General features: G+C 35.9%; 1 protein-coding gene across 10 annotated transcripts in view; it reads left to right on the forward strand.

Annotated features, from left to right (window-relative positions):
- The window catches only part of DMD (dystrophin), a 2,113,538-nt gene that overhangs the window by 767,836 nt on the left and 1,332,267 nt on the right, over positions 1-13,435 (forward strand). For all 10 annotated transcript variants that reach the window (XM_081792827.1, XM_081792829.1, XM_081792824.1 and 7 more), the window contains 2 exons: positions 85-208; positions 13,259-13,346. In XM_081792827.1, the coding sequence (XP_081648953.1) occupies positions 85-208; positions 13,259-13,346 (212 nt within the window). The remainder of the gene's footprint in view (positions 1-84; positions 209-13,258; positions 13,347-13,435) is intronic.

A 13,435-nucleotide genomic window follows, 5' to 3' on the forward strand; every position in this document is an offset into this window, starting at 1 on the left:
ATGTGAATAGATTGTTTTGTTTTTTTTTCTTACAGGAGACAGAGATAATCAAGAAATAATGACCCTTATTTTTTCCTGTCTTAGGTTGGACGTCGATATAACTGAACTTCACAGTTGGATTACTCGTTCAGAAGCTGTGTTGCAGAGTCCTGAATTTGCAATCTATCGGAAGGAAGGCAACTTCTCAGACCTTAAAGAAAAAGTCAATGTAGGTTATGCATTAAATTTTATGTATTTTCCTAAGTTTTGCTGCTTGTAAACTCTGTGCTTTGTACTGTCTCATTCTATCAGTTGAAAAGATTAAAGCAGTATGATATAGTCCTTTTAAATATATCTTTAACATATGTTTTGCATATCAAGCAGAATCAGAGTTTAGCATAGAGAAATCTTTCCTGGTTGTGCTGTGACTAAGCAGGATTGCTTTTCATAAGCCTTCTTTAACTTTTATATTATTTAGCTGTAAGTTAACAATTTTATAACATGAACTCATATTGATTTTCCTTCATGTCTTGTTCTGTCACCTGAAGGCTGGGAGTTTGCAAGCTTGCAGAATAGTATATAGACCCTTAAATATACTTAGGACCCTATTCATGCTTTCGCTATCATCCAAAAGTTATTCTTTATACTCATTAGTACTTGTCATAACAGATTTGCATTTTCCAGATATTTATGTATTGCATTACCATAACTAAAAGATGTCCAGCCTTTTTTCAGTATTTATTTATAGCAAGAGGTGGTTTGCTATTTTTATTCTCTACTGAGACATCATAGTTGTGTCCTTCACAATAGGGATTTTTATTAATTTAATAAGTGCTGGTTCATCTTCAAGGACATTATCAGGACTTTGATATTTCAACTTCACGATTATAACACATCCGTTTTGGCAATTGTTTGTGAGAGAGTTTTAACAGGCACAGTAAATACTCCATAGTGGGCAGGCTAAAGAAACAAATATTCTGAATGTCAAATAGTTTTAGCTATAGGAAGGTCACATGAGTGGATAACTCTGCTTTATGTTTTGAGCAGTCAGTTTCATACAATACAAACTCCCTTAGGTTGTTACAAATACAACACTTTCTTAGATACAAGCTAATACTTGCTGTGGAATTGGAACATTTGGAGAACAAGAAAGGATTTTCTTCTAGGAGAAAATAATCTATTTTTTAGGCTGCTTGAGGTGGAGGGCGCAGATTATTCCACCAACATGTCTCAGAGTTAACTATTTATACATTGGAAAGTTATTTTAAATGCATTATTAGTTATATACAATGTTCTTAGTATAATAATAGACTATTATAAACAATTTCAGGAAATGAACATTATGATTATGTTATGAATGTTTTAGCTTTAAAATTAAACTAGAGCATAATATATATATGGTAGAAAATTAGCAAAATAGTGTTATTTCAATGTATACTTATTGGAGGTATATTATTTGTTAGGATTGTGGAGGGAAATTCTATGAGTGGAAAATTACTTAGAGAAGATGAACTCTAGATACAATTTAAAGTTCATGTGACAAATTTGGCCACTGAGAGTATAAGTCACCTTGGGTAGACATTTTATTAGCTAATTTACATTTTTTAAAATTTATCTTAATAATCTACTTATCTGTTTGTCATCCTATTTCTGTATCTTAAAACAGCTCTGATCAAGCAGGAAAATTGAGTTCCAGCATTTCAAGAATATAGATTCAGAATTTTCCTGTTATCATATGGTTACCTAGAAGCAATTTGCATTTAATCAATAGTGTCAGCAATGACAGACTGAAAGTACTAAAAAAAAAGTACGATGTCGTATGAGTGGTTTTCTGATGCTGCATGAGTCACCTTTATCAACTTCTACTCTCATTTTCAGAAATAACAACATCATTCTTAATTGCCTACTAAAATAGGGCATGAAATGATTTACCTAGACATTTGCTTCAGGCTAAATATAATATATATGTATTAAAAATCCGTGAGAGAAATACATAGTAATGATGATGGATATGCAGTTTAAGCGTACATTAGTTTTCTTAATTGTTCACCTGTCAGTGTATGTAACTTACTTTGAATACATGGGAGGCCTGTCTCATGAACTTGAATGGTATTCTTTTTTAGGTGTCCGTTAAAAATGGCTAAATATTACCCTCTTTTTTTTTTCTTTCTCTTGTCTTCTTCCTTCAGGTATTACTTTCATGAGTTTTCAACCAGTTAGAATATCCTCGAACATTATCAGTTCAGTTTTAAGTACTTTTTAACCTAACATAATTTTTCCTTATCTATTAGCCATGTGTTTTATCCATATAATCAACATAATGCACTTACTTAAAAGTTGAATTCTAGGGGACATTTCTACTCAAAGTGGTCCCTGGGCAACCAATATTGGCCACATCTGTGAGTTTATTAGAAATATGTGATTTCAGACCCAATGGCTCAATTTCCATTTGTACAAGATCCACAGGTGATTTGTTGGTACATAAAGATTTGCGAATCAGTACTCTAAGGCACAATATGGGACTTTACCAGACTCCTAGTTCCTTTACTCATTGTGTTAATGTCACCACAGTTGAGAATTGCAATCTGACTTCATAGGTAAAGCTACTCAACTTTTTGAATTGAGCACATGGTAATATAAGGTAGGAATTGAAATAACAGTGTAGTCTTACTACAAGGTGATTGTACACCTGTACAGTGTTCTCTTGAAAGCCTTCATACCAGCTGTTAAGGTCAACAGACCTTGGGCTCTTTCTGGAGCCACTGCTCCCTTGACACCAAATCAACTTTTAAACAAGTCGTCCTGGAAATATTCAAGCCAATTCTTTCTACATTTCTTTTACTTCAATTATCCGGGTTTACCACCCAGAACAGAGGTCTCTCCATTCATCTGTGCTTTCTTTTATCTTCATCTCTCTGCTCTTTTACACTCTCTTTCCTCTGCCTCGCTTGTTTTTCGTGCCATCCTGCTCACAGTCCCTCTGTACTCTGAAGCCCTTCTTCGGAAGGAAACTTTCTGTCCTGTGTACGCCTTCTGTGCATCCATGGAAACCACTTTGACCCTCAGGAACACCACTAACACTCATGACTCTGACTTTGCCACTCATTTAGATGTGCTCGTTTCCTCACTTCCCAGGGCCAATTCCAAAGGTACTGCTCTCTATGTAAAAATCTCTTCCCTTGTGTTTGATGCCCAATAGCCATCTATCACCATTTTATAATATTATTTTTCTCATTGAAGACTTTGGCATTAGGATCACCATCTTCTCCACCCAAGTTGTACCTTCGTCCGTAAAAATCCCAGACCCCGTAGGCTGTCCTGCTATCGCCAAAAGTTGCCATTTCCCTAATCTCCTCAATTCAGCTACCCACTTGCATAACTATAGATGTTTCATTGCCAGACATGACTCTTTTCCTGAAATACGGTATTTACACAGATTGCTTGGTACTTCTCCATAAGCTTTCATGCATTCCTAGTACATTTTCTTCCCTATTTCTGTCAACAGTTATTTCACGTTTTTAGTGGATCTCCTAAACTTTTCCCCACCATTTATGGTAGATGACTTTCCCTCTTATTTTAAGATAATACCTCACAAATTGTGTGTACTTGTTCTCATATTCCTTTTTTACCTCCTTTGTCTTGTTGGAAGAGATGGTGCTTTGGCTGGTCAAGGCTAATCTGTGTATATGTCCTAAAGAACCTGCTTCCATTCAGCCATATGTCCGTATCTTCACTAAACCCCTCCTCTCCTATAAACACATAGGCCCATTTTTGTGCCTTATGTTCTTCAACTTCTCTGCAGGACTAGATTCTATTAACCTCTTTATCCTTCACGGAATTCTTTACTCTCTGGGTTTATGGGCTACCATTATCTACTGGTCTCCTTTTGAACATTTTGGTCATTTGTTTTATCCCCTTTTCCTTTAATAGTGATATTCTACACAATTATTGTCTTGTTTTTCTTCTCTGGATTATCCTCTTTCCCTCCTACTCAAATAACATCTATTTTCTAATGAACCCCAACTTTGTATCATTAGCTCATGCCTTTCCCTTAAAGCCCAAGCCCGTTTGCTTACTTGCCTAATAGACTTTAATTGAATATTTGCCTGAAAACTGAAAATAAACCTCATGATCTCCCCAGCCCTCCTTTATTTCTCTTTCCTTTCTTTGTTTTGACACCCTAGTCCAGAAACCTAAAAGCTAACTGGTCATCTAGATCTTTTCCTACCATTTGCCAGTCTAACCAAGTTCAATTAATTTTATTCTCCTACCAGCTCTTGAAACTGTCCTGTTCTCTCTATTCGCATCACTACAACCCTCATTGAAGCTAGTATCATGGCTCACCTCTGTTTAAGATGCCAATCCCTATGTGGTCTTCCCTGCCACCAATGTTGTATTCCTTTAGAAGTTTTAGCATGAGTTCTGTCAAAGCGAACTTAGTAAGACATGAATATTACCCTGTTATGCCTCTGTTGATATTCATTTGAGAAAGCAGAAAGCAGCCATTGATAATCAGGAGCTGGCTTGGCTTCTTCAGTTAGGACCGAGAGATGCTCGATGCTGTGCCCGTGCTCATAGCTAGTCTGTGATGTTGTCCTGTTGAATATGCACAACGACTCCGAATGCCAACACTTAGACAAGACCACTTCATGATTGTGATGGATCAAGACAAAAAATGACCGTTTTGTAATCATGTTTCAGTACAGACACAAAAAAAATAACATTGTGAAAGCCATTCCAAGTGACTGCATGTCCCCCATCTTCACTGATAGGACAAATTATGTCGCCTTACTAATCCTAGCTTTAGTCTCTTTACCCTGTTCTTGCCGCCTAGACAAAACCTTTTAAGATACCCAGTCATAGAAGCACTTCTGCTTCCTTACAACATCTCATTACTTCCTTGACCACCCCCTCACCTTACATGTGCACAACTCCGATAAAGTCTTTCTATCTTCTTACAGCCCTACACCTTTCAACTTAACTTTGTTAATCTATAGACATGTTCCTGGTGGCCTTTGGCCGGAAGGCATTGACAGAGTCAGTATTTTCACATTGCCTTTATGAAGGATACCATGATGTAATTCCTTTTTACTTATCCAACCTGATTGCTGGCCATTGTAACATTGATTAGAGTGTGGGTTTCTAGACATTAGGGATGGGAGCTTAATTTGGTTTTGTTGTTTGTTTGTTTTGGCTTGGCTTACTTTGGTTTTGACATGCCAGTGCCTAATATAGGGCCTGGTATTTAACACAACTGATGTTTGACTATAGGAATAAGTGATTTTTTTTTCGGTTCCTCGGGCACATTTTAAGTCAAGCCCTGCTACCAATATGAAGGATATAACAACTTCTGAATACACATTTGAGTGAATAAATTACTTTTTCTGTCAAAGGGCAAAACTTCATTATAGAATGTTAAGTGAATAGAAAATTAATTGCTTCTAAAGTCAGGGTAGGCCTCTGGGGAATCTGGAACTTACTTTCATATTAATTAGAGAAGATGTCATGAAAAGAGGAGGCTTTTAAAAGATGCTGATAAAGAAGGAGGAAGAGGTCATAGAGTGTTTTTAATCAACTTATTAGAGAATGAGTAAACTTCCCTTCTTTGTATACTTTGCTTAAAACTTAATTATGATTCTTCTTTCTTTATATTATAATACAACTCATTTGCCTTTTATTTTGCACTTGAAGTTACACATTTTAGAATTTTTAATTGCCTGATACCTCCAAGAATTTTTATGTGTTTTTAATATATTTTGAAATTAATGATACATTCCTTATGGAATGGTTCACTGATGTCTTTTTTTTAGCTATTGTATTCTTGAAATTATCTGTACTAGATACTTTAGAATGTGAGTAGCAGCTTCTAAACCTATGCTTATATATTAAATATATATTGACTAAAGTATTTAATACTCTGTTAAGAAAAATCATTTCAAAAGTATATGTTCTATTATAAAATGGAATTTTAAGATTAAAAATACTGTGTATGTGTATGCGCACACACACATACACATGCGATAAACAGAGATAGGGAAACAGATATACAGAAAAGCTGGATGAGTTTCCTGAGGAAGAAAGATTATAGAAAGATAATAATGTCTAGGGCAGAGATGTTTTCCTGAACAAGGTGATTTCTAAATGGTAGTTTTAGTCATCGGTTCTTAATGCTCGAAGAAGCATTGCTCTTGGCAAGAAGAAAATTGGTGCCCTTCATGAAAGATGTCTCTGTATGGTGTTGAGAAATCTAACTAGAGATACTTGGACTAACAGTGAAGATGAAATGCATAGAACAAAATGGATGTCATGCTTGAAAAGCATTCAGTTGATATTTTGGCCTTGAAAACAAGGGGAAAGCTAATATATAAATGTGTGTGTGTGTGTGTGTGTGTGTGTGTGTGTTTGTGTGTGTATACACACACATATATGTTTACATATCTATCTATCTATCTATCTATCTATCTATGTGTCTGTCTATAGAGAGAAAGTGGAGAGAGAGAAAGTGAGCCATAGAAGAGGAGTAAAGACTGAAGATGGTTAAAAACTAGAAAAATATCTAAGAAAAATATAGTGCCCAAATTTCTGAGACCAATTAACAGTTGTCACTCTTATTCTCTAATGATAAAAAAAAAAAAACAAAAAAAAACATTTTGACATGTTAGCCTAGTATGACACGATCTGAAAATGCAGGAACAACTTAATTAGGGTACTTTAAGATATGCTCTTCTCTACCAGCCAACTGGAACACTTGTTTATCTGTTTCTGAGGTCCAAAGAATCCTGGTTAGTACCATAGTCATGAAAAAGTCTCTTTTGTTTAGTGTCAGTTCTACATTTTACAAACTCCAGTATGAGTTTGGATCATGGGTAATGCATTTTTACTTTCTTCCTTATGAGATCTGTGTCTCTGTGATCTTGAAATTTCATTCCATTTCTGTGGAACTCAAGCTCTTCTAGGCTGCCAGTTTGCTATTACTTTGGCATGGACTCCATGATGTCTCAGTGAGGATGCCAAAAAAGTTTGCTGAAATTTTGTTTGGTAGACCATCGTTGGGAGTTTACACTCCCTCTAGTTTTTGCAGTGTGGTATTTTTGCATTACTCTGTAACAAATATTATAAGCATTATGTTGTTTTTTTTTTTCTCTCTTTGTTTTCTTTTCCTCATCCAAGGTAAGATTCTATTAAGTTTTGATTTAATGAATTTTATGTGGTGCTGTCTTCTGTTTGGGTAATTGCTTATTACTGCTATCAGGACTTCGTAACAGTCCTGTTGGAAAGCGGGCCAATGTGCCCAACTCCCCATCTAACCTGCATCTTCTAGAAGACTTTCATTTAATCCAGCTTCCCTTTATTGAGCTTGCAGCACTTAACCTCCTAGGCTGGTTCTGTGATCGCTGTATGTATAGCTACTAGAATTTGTTCTACATTTACACCTTCATAGAGCATTTTAACGGTGGGGAGGGTGGGAGAGAGAATAATATTCTATATGGAGGCCTTATGCTACAGTAGACCTCACCTTACTATGTGTCTACTATGTACCAGACCCTCTTCTGCGTACTGGACGTGACATGAAGAAGGAGGTACACGAGGATACCTGATCTTATATAATTTCTTTTCAGTGGGGAAGATGAAAATTAAGCAAGATTAATATGCAAAATATATAGACTGTTATTGATAATTGTCCGAGGCAAAAATAAAGGAGGAATGAGGGCTAGGAAGTTGTGTGTGTGTGTAGATAGAGTAGCAATAGCCGGCCTCCCTGAGAAAGTGACCTTTAAGTAAAGATCTAAAAGCAGTGAGTGATTTATAGATACCTGAGATAGGAGCATTTCATGGAGAGGGAAGAGAGAATGGATAGGACTGAGGGAGGAGCCTGCCTAGAGTGTCAGAGAACCACAGAATGTGGCGGAGCTGAAGAATTAGGGTGTTGGGTCACAGCTGCTGAGGTCAGAGAAGTTAAGGAGGTTAATACAAGATGGACCTTGGTTAGGACTTGGGCTTTTATTCAGAGAGGGAAGGGAAGCCACTGGAGAGTTGAGCTGACCTCCATTGTTTCTGGCTTCTTCGGTCTGCTGTGCTGAGAATATACCATCAGAAAGCAAAGATGGAAGTAGAAATACCATTTAGTAGGCTGTTTGGAAACATCCAGACCACTTAGTGATAATGGAGGGTTTTTGTTTGTTTTGTTTTGTTTTGTTTTGTTTTACTAGTGTGATAGTAGTGAGCACAGTAACAACATTTTCTGGATGTGTTTTGAGGTTAGGGTCAACAGGAGTTTCTGAGGGATTGATTGGATATGGGGTTTGAGAGAAAAAGAACAGTCAGGAAGGATTATAAGCTTTTGGCTTGAAACAACGACGCTCTAGATGTAGCCTCTATACATCTATCCAGGGCAATGTGGAAGAACCAGCACAGGAAATTGGGTAAAGGGAGTGTCCTTGACGTAGGAGTAAAACTGTGTACTCGTCATCTAGGAAAGCAAATGAAGAAACATTTTGAAGAAGTATCCTGTGGATCAAATGATGGCATTAAAGCAAGTTGAGAATTGAGAATCAGCCACTGAATGTGGTAGCATGGGGGCTAATGGTGTCATTAATAGGAAGTTTTGATGGCACTGAATAAGGGAACAGGTGTGAGGACCAGTTTCTCTCTTTCTCTCTTTTCTTTTTGTTCTTCTTTCATCTTCTCTTCTGCCATGGGCTCATTTGTACTTTGCAGTGGAGAATTCTGGAGGGCCCCTTTTTCTCTTTGGTGGCACATGCCTCTTTAAAGTAAGGGTTATGCCTTCCCTTTTCCAGAATCATGTTTCTCTCTGCACTTTGTGGTGGTCACGTGATTTTGATTTTACTTTTTCTTTGCATTTTACATATATTTCTCTGAGAAAATGAGAGAAGGTAGAAGCATCAGGAACTAGTAATCTGACCTATTTTAACACAGACATTCATATATTTCATTTGAGAAAGAATGAGTATGTGTCTGGATCCAGCAAAAAAGGGAATGTCAGTGCTTTTTATTTAGTAGACTTCTTTAACACTTTGTGTATGCGGTTACTTGGATTCTTGTCACACCTTTTCGTGGGCAAGGTACTCTAATCAACTCTTAGATCAAAATTGATTCCTTAACTTGTTTTTAAAGTTATTCAAATCACCGTTCAGTAGAATGCCCACATGTGGCAGTTTGGGCCATTCTCCGTTTGTGGCATTCCATTTGTTACAGCTTAATTATTTCTAAATTTCCATTTTACTATGCAAGAATTGTCCCAGTTTGGGAGATAAATTATTTGAAGAGCCTCCTTTAATCTTCTCAGAATCCCTGGAGGGTAGGTATCTTTATTGTTATTTTACATAGAAAATATTGAGGCTCAGAAAGGTTGAATCACTTTCCAAATGTCAAACAGCTGGTAAGCAGTGGAGATGGAATTCAAACCATCTGAGAACAGAATGACTCCAAAACTTTTCATTACCTTCTTTACTGTCTCCTTGCTACCCTAAATTTCCTCACTTTTCATCAACCACCTATAGCTAGCTGTGTTTGAAATGAAACGTTTTCCGGTCCGTGAGTTCGAGCCCCGCGTCGGGCTCTGTGCTGACAGCTCAGAGCCTGGAGCCTGTTTCAGATTCTGTGTCTCCCTCTCTCTGCCCCTTCCCTGTTCATGCTCTGTCTCTCTCTGTCTCAAAAATAAATAAATGTTAAAAAAAATTAAAAAAAAAAAAAGAAATGAAACGTTTTCTGGACTCTTCACTGTCTTGCTCATACCCCTCAAGGTACATTTGTGCCAATACCTCTCTTTATTTTCCAACATTCCCCTTGAAAGTGATGTTACTTAGGAGAACCCAGATAGCATCTACACACTGACAGATGACGTCGTGGCCAATAAATGCTTCTTTCTCAGACCTATGTCTCTATTTATAACCTGTTACTCAGTTTGTGTATAATAGACATCCGGCATCGGGGTACGGTAATTGAGCCATACACAGAGTGGCCAGTCAGCCTGTAGGCACTCATTGTCCATTCTGAGTGATCAGGAACTCCTTCTGATACCTTGGAGCCCAGACTGCATTACTGGTTAAATATTTTGAATGTCATCTTTGACTATATCTGAACTATCGGGTAACTTTTGCTGTGAGTTGTGGTTGGATAGGTTCACAGCTGTTTGATTAATTTTCATTGGAATACCCTTGGAAGCAACAAAGTGTGTTTAAAAGAGAGCTGAACTTGTAAATAGATTATCAGGGTTCTAAGATTGGATGTAAAGCCTTCTACTTCTACGATCTTGTATATATGACTTAATCTTGGTGATGCTCCGTTTTCTCTGGTATAAAAGAGGATAAGACACTGCTGGTTCCTTCTATCCTACAGAATTATTATGAAATACATATGAAATAATGCACATAAACTGCCATTTGGTGTGTGTGCCTCACTTTGCTCTTCTGTCAAACTTTAAGAGCTAGAGTACCTATTCCATAACTTATTCTTTTATTGTGATGGTTATTGTTATTATATGTATATTAGAATAACTAGAATAATGTGATTAACCAAACTAGATATTTAAGCTAGTTACCCCTGAAATAATCAGTTAGAAGTTTTCCTTTCTGTTAGTGATACTAATTGATTATTCAATTAGATGCTTAGAATAAAATGATGATCATGACATGTAGAAGGACAGTGATAATTTTTTCATCCCTTATAAAGACAATACAGTGTTCTGATTCTACTCTTTGTATAATTTCATGTTAAAAAAAAAAAAAAAAAAACAGAACCTCACTGTAGTAAAAATAGAAACTCCTGATAGGAAAGGCTAACTGTAACACTATTTCAGTAGGAGAATACCAGTTTGTTGTTCTTGTTCTCTTGGAGTAAACATATTTTTTTTCTTCTCTCTCTGGCCCCCCTTTTGCTGATGTAGTTCAAATGTGGAACACCCCAGATCCTGCTATAGATCTTGGTAGTTGTGAATGTTATATATTTATTTAGAATGTGCTAATGTTTTCTCTTCTAAAGTTCTCAGAGTCCTTGGCAAATAATAGCATTTACGTTTTAATGGAGAATAAATTTAAAGTACTGAAAACATGTGCCAATAAGCTACTTTCTAAGAACAGAGAATTTAGAAGACAAAAATTGAAAGTTGAGAAAATGGGAATTTTGGAACTTCTTCTAGGTTCTTACCTTTAACCAAAATGCTGTGGCTACTTTATTTTCATGGACTTCTCAATTCTACTAGAAAGTTAGGACCTCCCAGGGTTGTGCAAATACTTGTGTCAACAATTTGATAATGCCTTTGTGAAAATGACTTTCAAGGTAACCCAGAAGTTTCACCTGCTAATTGGTATGGGATCCTGGGAGCATATACTCCCCAAACACCACAATCTGTGTGCTTTGAAATTTTCAAGTAGAATCCAAGATATTAAAATGTGTCTATCACTTTTAGAGTTTACTTACTGATGACATGAACCTGAATTTTCATTTGCTGCCCTTGACAGTGTAACATAAAAAGTATGTTTTCCAGATAGGCTATAAATACTTAAAAAAAACAAAAACAGAAATGAAGACTGTCCTTTTACAGTATTTTATTTCATTTATTTATTTGGCTAAATTTTAATTAGTATTTTGTTTATTAGTTTTTTTTTTTTTTTCCTGATTGGATATATCCTATTGTCTATAGGCTTTTTTTTTTTTCTTTTTTTTTAGCATTTTGTCCTCTTGACCTTGTATCCAGTAATCCTATTTCATGAAACTCTTCATAAAATCACTTTTAAAAGCCCTCCATTCATTTGTGGTTATTTCTTTAAACTGGAGACTCTTTTTAAATACTTAAAAATGTATGGATTATAGTATGAGCACTCCCATCATTTGGTGTGCTTGGGAAATAGTCTTGTCTAGAAATAAGATGATTACATCTTTCCCTAAACGTATTTCTGATGTTGCCATAATATCTATATCTATATTTAGTTGACATACCTTTCTTTTTGTCTTTGTTTGCTTTCAGAGGGAAGACTCTAAATCTGCACTGTGTAATTCCAATTGGCACTTGACACACTGTGGCTTTTTTAATTTAAATTTAATTATATTAGATTAAACATTAGTTTCCTCAGTCACACTTGCCGCCCTTCAAGTGCTCAGTACCCACGTGTGGCTAGTGGCTACTGTACTGGACAGCACAGATGTGTAATATTTTTGTCCTTGAAGAAAATTCTATTGAACAAAGCTCTGCAGAGTGTGCACTTATTGATTATATGCCTCCCACCTGTGCTCCAGTATTACACCTTGGAATATTTGTTTAAATGCCTAGAGATCTGAATAAAAATTAGAAAAATAGTCTGATGTGGAATAATCTGTCACAAACTCAATGAAATCTTTGTATTACACTATTACTTAGGCACAGGAGTGTGGCTCTAGCTATATGTTAAGTGACTTAAAGCTTGCTTTTTCTGTGAATAGTTCTGTTTTACGACATAAAGCATACTGTTACAGCCTCATTGTTAATGACTATGGTCATGCAGTTCTAATGTATCACATTTTACAATCTGGTATTTTATGTGATCTTAAAAATATCTCTGTAGAGACATTATTAGCTAAATCCAAGGGTATCAAATGCTCCATTTCGTTAATTCAAATAATTGTGTTTTCATTGTTCAAAGGCTAACTCTATGTTGGGAGAAATGAACAAAGGGATTTCGAAAACATTTTGAAACTGAATCTATTTTTCCTTGAAATGGGAGTACTTTGACAGTTTTAGAGAGAAAAATTAACCTGCAGTCTTGTGTTTTGATAAATATGGGTGGGTTTTATTTTGCTAAAATATTCCTGCTGGTACGCTTTTCCCTTTTTATATACTCATAAGACTTTTTTCTTTGATTTTAATACAGAATACATAAGTTATTCAGAGTAACTTCAGTGGTGTGTATTTAAAAGACAAATTCCATTTTTAATTATCTGTCACTGTATCATTTGATTGTTTCTTACAATTTGCTTTTGTTCCTTTTTTTTTTTTTTTGCAGTTTTATATTACAATGCATCAGAAACTATTATGTAAAAAAAAAAAGTTCAGAGCAGAGATCTTATTAAAAGTAGTAGCAATTCGGTATGAAAATGGTTTGTGCTTTCATTGTCATTTTGATGATTCTGGTGCCAAGAAACTTGAGAAAGACGTCTTTAGATTCACACGATAAGCTAACAGAGTGAAATATCTTAAGGCTTGAAAGGGCAGGTAGAAGTTATAATTACTGTGTAGCTTCACAATCCTTGTATTGAAATACTCACCTTTGCTATCATGCTGCAGGCCATAGAGCGAGAAAAAGCGGAGAAGTTCAGAAAACTGCAAGATGCCAGCAGATCAGCTCAGGCCCTGGTGGAACAGATGGTGAATGGTAATTACACGGAGTTGATTTAGATAATCTTCTTAGGGATTTGATAAACACATAGGTTCATATTTATCAGCTGAATTATATCAGACAAG

The sequence above is a fragment of the Panthera onca genome, chromosome X (genome assembly GCF_046562875.1).
Source record: "Panthera onca isolate mPanOnc1 chromosome X, mPanOnc1 haplotype 2, whole genome shotgun sequence".
Lineage (NCBI taxonomy): Eukaryota > Metazoa > Chordata > Mammalia > Carnivora > Felidae > Panthera > Panthera onca.